The 12,247-nt window shown below is 45.6% G+C and overlaps 1 protein-coding gene across 3 annotated transcripts in view; it reads right to left on the bottom strand.

The window, feature by feature from the left end:
* Positions 1-5,613, bottom strand: part of LOC149356754 (abasic site processing protein HMCES-like) — a 113,705-nt gene extending 108,092 nt beyond the window's left edge. For all 3 annotated transcript variants that reach the window (XM_089584305.1, XM_089584307.1, XM_089584306.1), the window contains exons 1-2: positions 5,460-5,613; positions 300-412 (exon numbers count right to left, since the gene is read on the bottom strand). In XM_089584305.1, coding sequence (XP_089440431.1) covers positions 300-349 — 50 coding nt within the window. In that variant the 5' untranslated portion in view covers positions 350-412; positions 5,460-5,613. The remainder of the gene's footprint in view (positions 1-299; positions 413-5,459) is intronic.
* Positions 5,614-12,247: the final 6,634 nt, after the last annotated feature.

Here is a 12,247-nt window from a genome sequence, read left to right as displayed (position 1 = left end):
CACACAACGGCTAATGTGCCATCAGACTCCAAGAAACATCAGAATGAAAAAACTGCACAACACATCACAGAAATCGAAGGAATATAGAGTAGAATACAAAAAATACCCTTGAACGAGAAAAAATAAACAGAACAACATCCAAAGCTTACAAATAGGAATGGCCAGTATAAAAATAAAACAATGAACCACTTTAACTCACTAGGCAAGGTGGCACTCCCCACAGGCCTGACACAAAGGGGATGCCAACAGTTATCCATTTATCTAGGGGAGATCTCTTGGTGCATGGTAGAAAGACATACCCCGCAATACATAGTTTACAGGACAGGAGCATCATGCTATGGGTTGGCATAGACTGGCTGCAGTTCTTCCACTGGAATGCTCTTCCCCTGCTTACTGGTACTCAGTCCAATGCCTGCAAAACGACAAACAGACCCAACAACAAAAAAAGTGATTTTAAAGTAGACCCTTTAGCGCAATCGCAGACTAGCACGCATTTTTCATTCCTCTGTAGTGGCACTGGGACGCGGAAAAAGGATTTTTTACTTGTATGCCATGCGAACATGGACAGGAGGATGACTTCTATATGCAAAAAAAGCCTGGCGATATTCCGTAACGAGAAGCTGTTTTTACCAGTTTTTGGCGTAAACTGCTGGCTAGAGGTACTGCCATTGAGATATGATTCACCAGCTTCCACAAGTCGCCATAATTAATGCACCATGAACAGCTATCACACAAGTCGCCACAGAATTCATAGAGCATCACCCTTTTCACGGCAATGCTATAAACTGTAAAAGAACTAATCGTTGCACTTGCTATGCGATTACGAACACAGACATCCGAGAAAAAATGCGAACGGCGCGATCTCCATGAACATGCTGTATTTGCTAATGCCTGCTACAAGAGAAATAAGACATGGAAAGCTCACTGGTGACCCAGTCAGTGAGATGGGCATGGCTGAAGACACACACCTCATGAATTTACATAAATTAACGCCAATTACAACTTTACAGCCTATTGTGACTACTTGCCCGTAGATGCAAGTGTTGAAGTAGCAGGTTTAAAGGAATAACTCCAGCAGGTTTCATTGAAGCAAACTTGTCTATATTGTGGTTATGCACTTCTGCGGCTTTCATGATACCGGTAAAGGTGTCAGCAAACTCGAATCTTTCGTGACTGCGCAGTGGCATTTGGGCAGGCACACAAATTTGGACCGTGTCTTCACACGCACACGCTGCAAAAGTGACAGTCACCAGGTGGCATGCAGTTATCCTTGCTCTACATGCACATAGGTTTCCTTCTGCACAGCTTCGTCTTCTCACAGACTGAAAACACACAAAAACGGATATGTAAGTAGCAGATTGAGGAGTTTTCTTTCCTCCATGGGCACAACCGGTGACACACGAAATGTGTGCGCGGGCGCCATCATGCATCTTCCCACTGCATCTTCCCTCTATGGCGCAGGCGCATGGTTGGCGTGGGCACGTTTAAATATAAAGAAACAATATCAGGACTATGTAGACGACTTCAGTGAACTATTAATGATGCAGAAAAGTTTGATCTGTGCACAAGGTAAAGTTGATTGAAAACTGGCCGTCAGTTGAGGGTAGTGATCTTCCAGCACGATCAAGAGCAAAACCAAATTTCAGGTGTTTTTGTATCAGAGGCTTAACTTGTACGTGCGATGGTTTACTCGTCGCCACTGCGTACTGCGCAAATAGAAACTATGATACTTCTCCACTCTGTTGAAACTTCACTCCACCAACTCGTTGTGGCAGATTTTTATTTAACACTGGGCCCCGGTCTGCGGCGTCCTGTATTAGTCTGCTGCCCAACCACAACAGCAAACGAAAACAGTTTTTTTAACATAGGACCTTATTAAGCAAGCCAGGTATCAAAATCCTAGAGGTTTTAATCTTTTTCTTGTGATAAGCTTCTTGTCTAGGTAACAAGAAACGTTTAAGCAGCGGACTGCTTTTTCGTCGCGTAGGAATTCTGTGCGCGGAGGCTGAATGTGGGCGGAGCTTCACTGCAGACTTAAGTTGTATCCGACTGAAGAACGCGTCGTGCTTGGTACGTGCCACCACGCGCAACGTATGTCACGCGTATCCTGAATGCTTTGGATGGCCAGGGCCTTTGTTTTCAAGGACCTGATCATGCGTAGAGTTTTAAAATACAGCTCCTGTCCGGGCTTGTTTTCAGAAAATGCGATTAGGTGATGCTGTGCAACGAGGCCCTTTGGAGGTACGCTTCGTTACGATTGTAATGCTACTTCGGCAGTTCCCAATAAAAAAAAAACATTGGACCCAATTGGAAGCTAAATGGACCCAACTGGACTCAGAAAAACGAATTGGGAATCCAATTGGTTTTTCTAATTCCAATTGGACAGGCCAATTGGTTTCTTAACTTCCAAATGGACTCAGGAATCTAATTGGGGAGCCCAATTGGTTTCCCTCATTCCAAATGACCAGTCCAATTTGGTCTCTCAGCTTCCAATTGGGGTCCAGTTCACTCTGCCATTTCAACTGACTTATCAAACTGGTTCCGGGAATCCATTAGTTTCATCACTTTAGGTTGAACTGCGCAGTTGGTCCCCTAGCTGTGTTCCAAACTAATGGTCAAATTTTGTAAAGGAAAAATTGATTCCTCTATTACCAAGTGGCTAGTCCACTAGCCATGTAATAGAGCTAGTGCCTTGCTTCAAATGAAGTCCGTAGCATATTGCAAGTGAGCCAGCAGGAAGGTCCAACTCGATGTTCCAGTTGGTTAAAGATGCACGAATGGAAAATTTGCAATTGGGAGAAACCAACTGAAAGCTTATGATTGCCTTGGCTTGATTAGGATCAGAATATTGCTCTCTGTGAACACAAAACTGGGAAGTAATGAGGTCTTAGTAAACAGATATGAGCTGCTTTATCTACTGCATTAATTTAGACATTTGAACTATTACTGCAGGCATGAATAAATGAAAGAACTTTGCTCAACAGACAAGTGCCACTGGCTCCAGCAGCAGTGTCTCATAAATGGCGTTTAGTTTTTTTGGGAACTAAAAGCTAAAAATATTTTTCAGAGATCTAGGAAAAACATAAAATACACATGGTTACTTATTCAACGATGACTAGAAAAGATAAGACTGGATCGGTTGCAATGATTTTGCGACCTAAAATCACAACTCTTGAGAGGGAACTAAAAGCCAAAGACACTTTTCAGAGATCTAGGAACAAACATGGAATACACACATGGTTATTGACACAACAGTGACTGTAAAAGATAAGACTAGATTCCCTGAAATAATTCTGCATGATCATTAGGCAGCACTTGCTCAGTACCTGAAACTCTGGTGAGAAAAGAAAAAGCACCAGAACAGCCGGCCTAGTCAAACTGGCAACATCATATATTACTGGCCAAGAATCCTTTAGTAAGGACCTTTATACAAGCTAAGAACAAACATGAAACAAAGTTAATGTTGCAATTGTGACCACAAGAGACACGAGTAGCTTGGTAAGAATTATGCGCGGTGATCTGACACCACTTGGTAAAAGCCTATAACTCAGGTGAGAAAACGCACCAGAACAGTAAGCCCAGTTAAACTCGCAGATATCATTACACAATCTAGGCCATATGTTTTCAGCCTTATGTTGAGACTGCACCTGACTGGAGCAGCCATTTTTTGTCAAGAGAGGCAACCCCCTTAATGGAAAGACAATGTAGCGCAAGCAGTGTGAAAGGGACCCATCATGTGCCCAATTTAATGCTCTGGTAATGTGCACAGTTGCCTGGACACTTAAGTGACACATGACTGAACAAATTGGCAATGTGCATAAAAAATAAATTAAGGAAACTCAGGAAATAAATAGCTCAGTCCTCAGCAAGAACAGTATCACTGGCACATATGACAGTACACACTTTATATTCATGACATCCAAAAGAACTTTGCAATGAAGAAGAGTTTTTTTAGTAGCATCCTTTACCAGTAGCATCATAGCGGGCTGAAAACTGCACAGATTTAACACATCCCTGAACTTACGAAGCTGCAAAAAATACTAAACAAGATCTGGTGAAAAAAATAATAATAAAGCAGAGTACTTAACTACCACATCCCATAGCACTTGAGAAGCATTCATTCAAAAGGCATTTAGCAATGAAGAAGGCAGTTATAGGCACCGCAAAAGTACCATAGCAACAGCGGTATTATAGGAACCTGCTATATGACCCTTTGAGTGCTAAGGCTTTACTCATAGTCCTGAAGCTTCATTGATATGGCACAGCATTGAACATGTTCCCAAAACAGAGGAAATGGAAAAGAAATGAGAGCTGCAGAAAAAAAACCTCAGCTCTTGGCATAGCACTAAACAAGTCACTGGCACACCTAATAATAGTTCAGATACACAAATTAGGTTTAAAAGCACTGCACAAAAAGAAGAAAAATCTCAACATAGCAAGAGCATCGCACCACCTGTGGAATTTTAAGGACCTCACAGTGCGACCCTTTGAATGAAAACTTCACCAATATGACACATTACTGGACAAGTTGCAACCATGCGGCGAGAAAAAAAAATGCAAGGCAACCAGAGCTGGAGATAAGGGAAGAGACTGCACAAGTGTCTTCGATCTCAGCCCAGAACAAAATGTCCATCCAGGAAACACTTGAATTTGATGGCAGTAGCAATTGTTCAGGCTGCAGTCACTCTGCAGTAGCAATGGTTTGAGTGTGCAGTCACTCAGTCATTCTGCACAGTTAAATGACGACACAGCAAGATGAGAAGGCAAGGGTATAGAAATGAGGGGCTCATTAAGACATGCATATGAAGAAAGGCTGCAGTCATTGAAACCAAGAAAAGCATTGAGGAACATTTCATTTTATGGGTGCTGTTGATTAATGAGAAATTAACAGTGTAATAATTTTTTACCTGAAATATAATTAGCCTTCGTTGGTTTCAATGACTACTGGCTTCCTTCATAAATGCAGCAAGACGTCTCGACGTTTCAGAAAAAAAGTAAACCTAACGAAATATGAGAATACACAAAACTAAAGAGCTGTTTAAATTCCACCTGGGTGAAATGCAACACTAAATGAATTATCAGATGACACACTATCTGTGCTGCACCATGAAAGAAAACTGCTGTCAGTGTGCCCTGAGCAAGAACGGCATCAACAAGCAGATTATTTGGTGAGGTAGCTGTCTTAAAACGAGACAGTGTCAATAAATGGCTACAAGTGAGGTTATGACTTCACATCACACGCACGCTCTACCTCTTCGTCCATATTAGCACATCCAAGGAGCTGTAAAGTTTTTTTTTTGCCTCCCTCGCAGCCTATTCGCGAGCGTAAGCTTCTAGCGGTAGCGGTATGGCACTCAACACGCCAGCACTGAACTCGAAAACAAACTATAGTTTCAGAATTCTGCTACTCAGTGCTGTTAAACAGGCTTCAAAAGGTCAGTAGAAAAAGGTGCACTTACCAACAAGTTCCACGCGCACTCCCGAGGCCCCTTTTGTCTCAAGCAGAAACGGACACGCCGACACAGCATCCACGAAGCGGCGACGCGCTGCGCGACGAAGAGCCAAAAAACCCGCGAAACACGCGAAGGCGCGACGCGCGCGTTTGAGTGATGACAATGGCTTCTTCGATTAACCGCGCTCGGGCAGCCCGCTGGCGGCCCGCAAGTTCGTCTCTGACAGGAAAACGCATCATGGCCACGTGGGCTGGCGGCCACCGGAACCAGCTTCTCGGCAATCACGGGGGCAAGCAATGCGCGGATCACGGAGGGCAGATGCTCTCTCTAGCTTCGCGTTCTGCGTCTCATTGCTACGCACGCGTACGGTAGAAATAGGCTGCTTGGTATCGAAAACAACGACTTGCAGTTATTGAGGGCTGCGTGCCGCAGACTGCAGCACATGCAGCTGATCAAGCTCGCACTCGTATACATAGGCAACGACAACGCGGGCGTGTGCCTTCGGTGCACTGTGTAAGCTTCAAGAAATCCTCAAAAGCATGCGATGAGCAATCGCAATCTAACGTGTTTCAGTCGACACCACATAGGACGGAAAAACTGCCCGTGCGTTGTTTATCAAACGACAAGCCGTACTCTCGGATTATTGCGTGTTTGCTTACTACGCAGTAAGTATATACCGACTGTTGCGTAAATCAAAGAAAATTGGAAAAAAAATCTCTTGGCCTAACCGCACGTTTGTTCGAGCTCAAATTTCGCACAGAGGTTGCATTAGGCAGTCAGTTTTGTTTTATACCACATTTAGGTGAGGTACTTGCCTGATTCGGTCAGAATTATTTGGAAATTCCCATCGTCTGCGGCGACGGGGAACCAAAACCGAAAGGCTTCTCAGAAGTGGTACCCGTAGCGCCATCTCGTAACAACCGGAGAAACGAGCCCTCTACCGGGGAGGGCGGCGTAGGATGGACTCATGGCCTTCTCTTGATCGCTGTACGACCGCATTTTCCGTGATGTCTTGCGCTGCTTCGCAGCAGACAGGACCAAGAAAAGATGATCTGCTCACCAATTTAGCACACCTGTGTTTCTCCGGTTGTTACGAGATGGCGCTACGGGTACCACTGCTGAGAAGCTTTTCGGTTTTGGTTCCCCGTCGCCGCAGACGATGGGAATTTCCAAATAATTCTGACCGAATCAGGCAAGTACCCCACCTAAATGTGATATAAAACAAAACTGACCGCCTAATGCAACCTCTGTGCGAAATTTGAGCTCGAACAAACGTGCGGCTAGGCCGAGAGAATTTTTTTTCGATTTTCTCTGATTTACGCAACACGCGATATGACTGGTATGACCGCCGACGATCGACCCTGGTGGACTCTGCTGTGGTCGTTGCGATTTCTACGCTCGTAACCTGCTTCCTGTAAGCTGTAAGCAGAAAAGAATCGGGATACGTTCGTTCAACTATAGTCTGTCGGCCGCCGACTTTTGCTGCCAGCAAGGAACGCATAATCTCGGCAAAATTTGCGCATATCAGCTTGTTAACGTCCACCTAGAACAAGCGGGTGCACTGTATAAATTTAGCTGCGTATCGTTTCTGTAATAATACAGCTTTATAGCAGAGAACTGGCACTGAAATGAAAGGCGCTACAATAAAGCCCTGAGTGTCGGCGCCTCACGTTCCGCGTGTTTGCATGACGATCAGCGCTATAGAGCTCATTTTTATCTATTTTTTAAAAAAGAGCCAAACGCGAGGAGGTGCATGCCTGCGGTACTTCTCAGATATTTTGAGCATATGTGGCAGAAGGCCCGAGCATGAAGCTGTACAACAGTTGGTGACGACAAAATCAGCAGAGATGTCTCGAGCAATGTGCTCGTGAGGGCTTTTAATAAAGGACATGTTTCAGTCAAGCGTTTTTCAAAGCATATCCGCTTTTGCACTGCGCCAAACGCAATGAAGACCATACGCTCCCGTATCGCGCTCAACCAACACTTCGTAAAACACGGTCAGCACATGCATATGCGCGCGTCTGAACGCGTACTCGCAACTGGAATCCGGCTGCTCTCGTGAAAGGCGTCGAACACCATCGCAATATCCGCCGGGCGCACGAAATTAACAGCCGAAATATTTTGTGAATCAGAAGTATGCGATCGTAATATGAAGCGAGCAATTGTGCTTTCGAGGTGGTGAGACGATCGAAATACGATCGCGCATACGCACGCAAAACATATAAAAAAACAGCGAGAACTACCGCAAAAGGTGTCATTGCAGGCTACACAGTCGATATGCACCTGGCCTAGTCGAAACAAGCGCCTGCATCGCTCAAAACATCGCATGAAGAACCGCGGTCCTTGTAGTCCTTATAAAAATGGCCGCGCGAGCTTCCGGCTACCATACACCTCTCTGTCGTCTGCTAGCTGCCCGAGCGCTGCCAGCACAAAATCGTCCTGACGAGTCTGGCCGCCGGCTGGCAGCCCGAAACCGCCCAGCCAGAGAAAAACGAATGCGTTCCGGGCAGCCACCGGAAGTGGGCGGAGCAACCCGAGAAAATCGAGCGCGCTCGGGCAGCCCGCAAGCATAAGAAGCGTTTGCGGGACGGCAGGCTGGAAACGCTGATTGGTCGATGGGATGCGCTTCTCCGTGACGTTTTTTGACTTCGCCCTCGTTCTCAACCGTGGCGTCAGCGCGCCTTTCTTGACCTCTCCCTAGAGCGCCTGGGGAATCGCTAGGTGCACCCGCCGCACCGCGCGTGCGTGGTGAGCGGGCATGCCGCATTCGTTTCGTGATCCTCGGCGCGCTCGTTTCGAGGCGTGTGCAGCTATGGCGTTCGTGCGTGGTGCGCTCGGCGGCGACAGCCAGCTGAAATTTCTGTGCAGTTTTTGCTTGCGGCTTTCGCCGTTTCCCCAGGAGCACGTGGCTAGTGTCGTGCTCGTATTTAAAGTTTTTGCCGCGGCACTACAAGGATCCGCATCAGGCGCGCTTTGAGGACCGCCGTTTGACAGCTACGCTGACGCGCTTGTCGGGGGTGCGCATTCTCAACCCTGAGGTAAGGACTGAACTACATTGTCGCAAGTTTTCTCGTGCATTGAGGACTCACCAAATTGCGGTGCTTGTAACGAAACTTTTTTTTTTTTTTTTGCAGCGTCGTTCCCTGGATATGCTTCTCGGAAGCCGATGTCATTGTTCGCCGCGGACGCTGGGCCTACTGCTCGCCGCCACGCCGCTGTAGGTTGACGTTGAAGAGCTGCTCCAAACGGCCCTTTTCAGGGCCGCTTCATTGCTTCCTGGAAGATTGCGGGCATCAATCTCGCGGCCGTGTTCCCTCTCTTTGTCGAAATCGGCGCCAGACATCAGAACCCGCGCTAGGCCTCGTTGCAGGGTTAAACGAGTGCAGTGTGGCTTTAGAGAAGTTATGACTTGCGCTTAGTCTATCTATATCATTCATTCAGTGCAGTGTGCCTTTGCTTCTTTAGCGACTTCTCACGCCTTGTCGAAATCGGATTTAAAGCTCACGCCACGCCTCGTTGAATGGGTTAACCGAGTGCAGCGCCTAGCTTTGTTTTTGTGTTCTAACCTGTAAGCAGTGCACCTTTCTTCGCTCCTTACTTTTGTTCTTTTCAGTCGTTTCCTGAATCCGTCGAAAGAGCCAGGCTTGCCGGATGGTTGTTCGCCGTGAATGGAACCACGAGGCGGTCGCATCTGCATACACAGCACGACTTTGTTCCCTCGTGTTTTTTTTTTACCAAGGATTGCTTCGACAGCTCGTGCAAAACGAGGACTGCGCACGCCGTGTCGTCGCTGCTTAGTGAAGAGGCACAAAACGGATGTCGTCCTTACTAAAGGCCCTTCTCGGGGCCACCTCAGTGTTTCCTGGCAGACCACGCGCTTTCCGCCCTGTGCACATGTTCCCCTCATTTCCAATCATTTGTAAGTTGCATATCAATGAATTAATAAATCAGTCAATGCACTTTATTTACCAGAAAAATCTCGCTGGTCACCGTGGGCTAAAAGCTGTGCACACAGCTTGACAAGGCCCAGGGGACCATTAGATGACAGTTTTGAACGTAGGAAAAACAAGTTGGTACTTTAAAAGAACATGGAAAGTACACCAAACAATATAAGAGACAAACATTACAATCGCGCATTACAGTAAAGAAAAAGAAAACACTTTGACAGCACATACAGTATCAATTTACACTATAATACATACAAAAATCACGACATTCAGCATTATGGCACGAAATATAAGAACAGCACATAAAGCAAAAAAGAGAATGCAAGTTACAATAGTACAGATAGATTAGCTGTTTACATTTGCATATGCATAAAATTAGTCCTCGTCTCCTTGGGCCTCCTTCAAATCCTGCAGAAGGCTTGAATTTGCAACTGCTAATATCAAAGAAGATTTAGAAGAACTTCAGTTTGGGATACACGGTGCATAGTACTTGAGAAAACAAACAATAGCGCCTACAATGACACACACAGAAGAATAACTATGCAGCACAAGCGCTATCCTGCGCTCTACAGTATGGAACTGTGACTGAAAAATGAACCTTCACGTCAGTGAAATATGAGCCTTTAGGCTGTCTACAAATTGTTATTACAGAAAGAAAGAAATATTAGTGAATGTTGTGTGAGAGGCTTGCATATTACTCTGTTTGTTTATTTATTTATTTACCCCTCAAGGCCAGTGGCATTACACAGATGTTAGGGTGGGCTAGTCTAAAAGGAAAGTAAAATAATAGAGCCCGGCCCGCACCGCTTAGAGCACAACGGGCTAGTGGCATTACACAGGGGGAATGGTAAATATACTAAAACTGAGAGAAAAATACAGTTGATTACATGAACATTAAACAGCGCCTGAATATACAATGTTAGCTAGTGCTACGCGGAACTGCTCGTAATTTTCAGTGCCGGCAACTTCTGCGGTAAGGTGGTTCCAGTCGCATGAGGTTCGCGGCAGGAATGACTGCGAGCAGCATTTTCTGTTGCATGACATACTTCCAACTTTGTGATCATGATCAATGCGGCGGGATACAGAAATTGTACGGGGGATGAGGTGATCACGAAGAGCGGGATGATGGTACAGCTTGTGGAACAGGGTGATACGAAACACTTTTCTACGCGATGTCAGTTATGGGAGGCAGATATTAGACTTCATAGCTGTGCGGTTGTAGTTAACAAGGATTAAACGCACAGAGTTATTTTGCACCAGCTCAAGATCATTAATGAAGTCATGAGCAGGGTGCCATACACGTGTTGCATGCTCGAGTTTTTATCGTATTAGTGTTTGATAAAGCAGTAGTTTCAAATTGGAAGGAACGTTAAAGAAGTTGCGACGTAAGTAGCAAAGCATGCGATTAGCATTTTCAATTATGTTCTCGGTATGAAGAGACCAGTTAAGATAATAAGTAATGTGGACGCCGATGCACTTATATGATGAGGCTGATTCCAACGAAATGTTATCGATGTAGTAGTGAGGTGGGGCGGAAGTTTTTCTAGATACACGCATGACTTTGCATTTGTTCATATATAGCTGCATTCACCATTCTTCGCACTGAAGTCAGTGGCGGTCTCGTCAAGTAGTCCCCTGCTTTGTACGTTCACCTTGTTAGCGGCTGTCTTATTTCACACAATTCCACGTTCTACACGTTGATAGGTATCGTGTTCCTGCCTTGGTGGTAGTGGTTTATTTAAAAAAAAAGGAAGCAAAAGAGTGTTGCCGGCTGCGGCAATTGCTATCTAATATCTTAAGCACCCGAGCTGCAGCCGGCGGAAACGACAGGGAAAGGGAGAGGATAGTAAGGAGAAGTATAGAGGGGAGCGACAGCAAGAAAGGACAGGGGAGAGCTTTGTACACTATTTACAAAATACAAAAGTAATCAAGTTCCCGCCACCGTTGTCTTGCCATGCCGCCGGCGCGGCGGCGACGGCGGTGCCATTTACCTGCGGTTGCGGTGGCCAACAACCTCGTCGGCGGGAGGGGGGGGGGTGGGAGCCACCCATTCATGTCTTTATCCCACCAGGGACACAGCGACGCAAGCGAGGGGACCATCCCTTTCTGGCTTGACAAGGAGCGCCGACCAGCCGCCTTGGGGACTGAGGGCAGAACAAATTAAGCCACTTCCCAGAACTGATAAATGAAGGCCGCTAACCCCACTGGTGAAATGTCCGGGCAGGTGCTTTGACCTTAGTGGACATGTCGTGGCAATTATCTCAGACGTCGACTCGTTTCGCCTGGTATCGAAATGAATATTGCTCGCGTAAGCGTTAACATTCAAAGATTGAGTAATGGTATAACGTCTATACCTTTCGCCATTTATTTTTCAATAACAAAGCGCAAAAAAAATTTTGTGCAAATAAAATGAAAAATCGTTGTTTCTATTTTTTCTTTTTTTATATACAGCAGTCTGTCCGCTCCCCCTAAAACCACTCTCTGTGACCGCCACTGACTGAAGTAATGTAAGGTTGTTAGTGTTGGTTATTTCTCTAAAAATGACGCAAACATCAGCGAATAGGTGAATATGAGAATCCATAAGAGAGCGGGGATCATTAATGTTAGATCAGGAACAGTAGCTAGGGTCCAAGAACTGAACCTTGTGGAACTCCGGAAGACACCTCTGTAAAACAGGTGTTATAACCGTAAGCAATAACTAATTGTGAGCGATTAAGTAGACATTCAATCCATTTCAATAAGTTACAGTCAATATTAAGATGTTTTAGTTTGTGAGCCAAAAGGTTGTGACATACATCGTCGAAAGCCTTTGAAAAATTCAGAAATATACAGCCAGTTAGTGATGAT

This window comes from Amblyomma mixtum, chromosome 3 (assembly GCF_055824585.1).
Source record: "Amblyomma mixtum isolate Tamu chromosome 3, ASM5582458v1, whole genome shotgun sequence".
Taxonomy (NCBI): domain Eukaryota; kingdom Metazoa; phylum Arthropoda; class Arachnida; order Ixodida; family Ixodidae; genus Amblyomma; species Amblyomma mixtum.
Note: the sequence above shows the minus strand (reverse complement) of the source record. Positions and strands in the feature narration are given on the sequence as shown.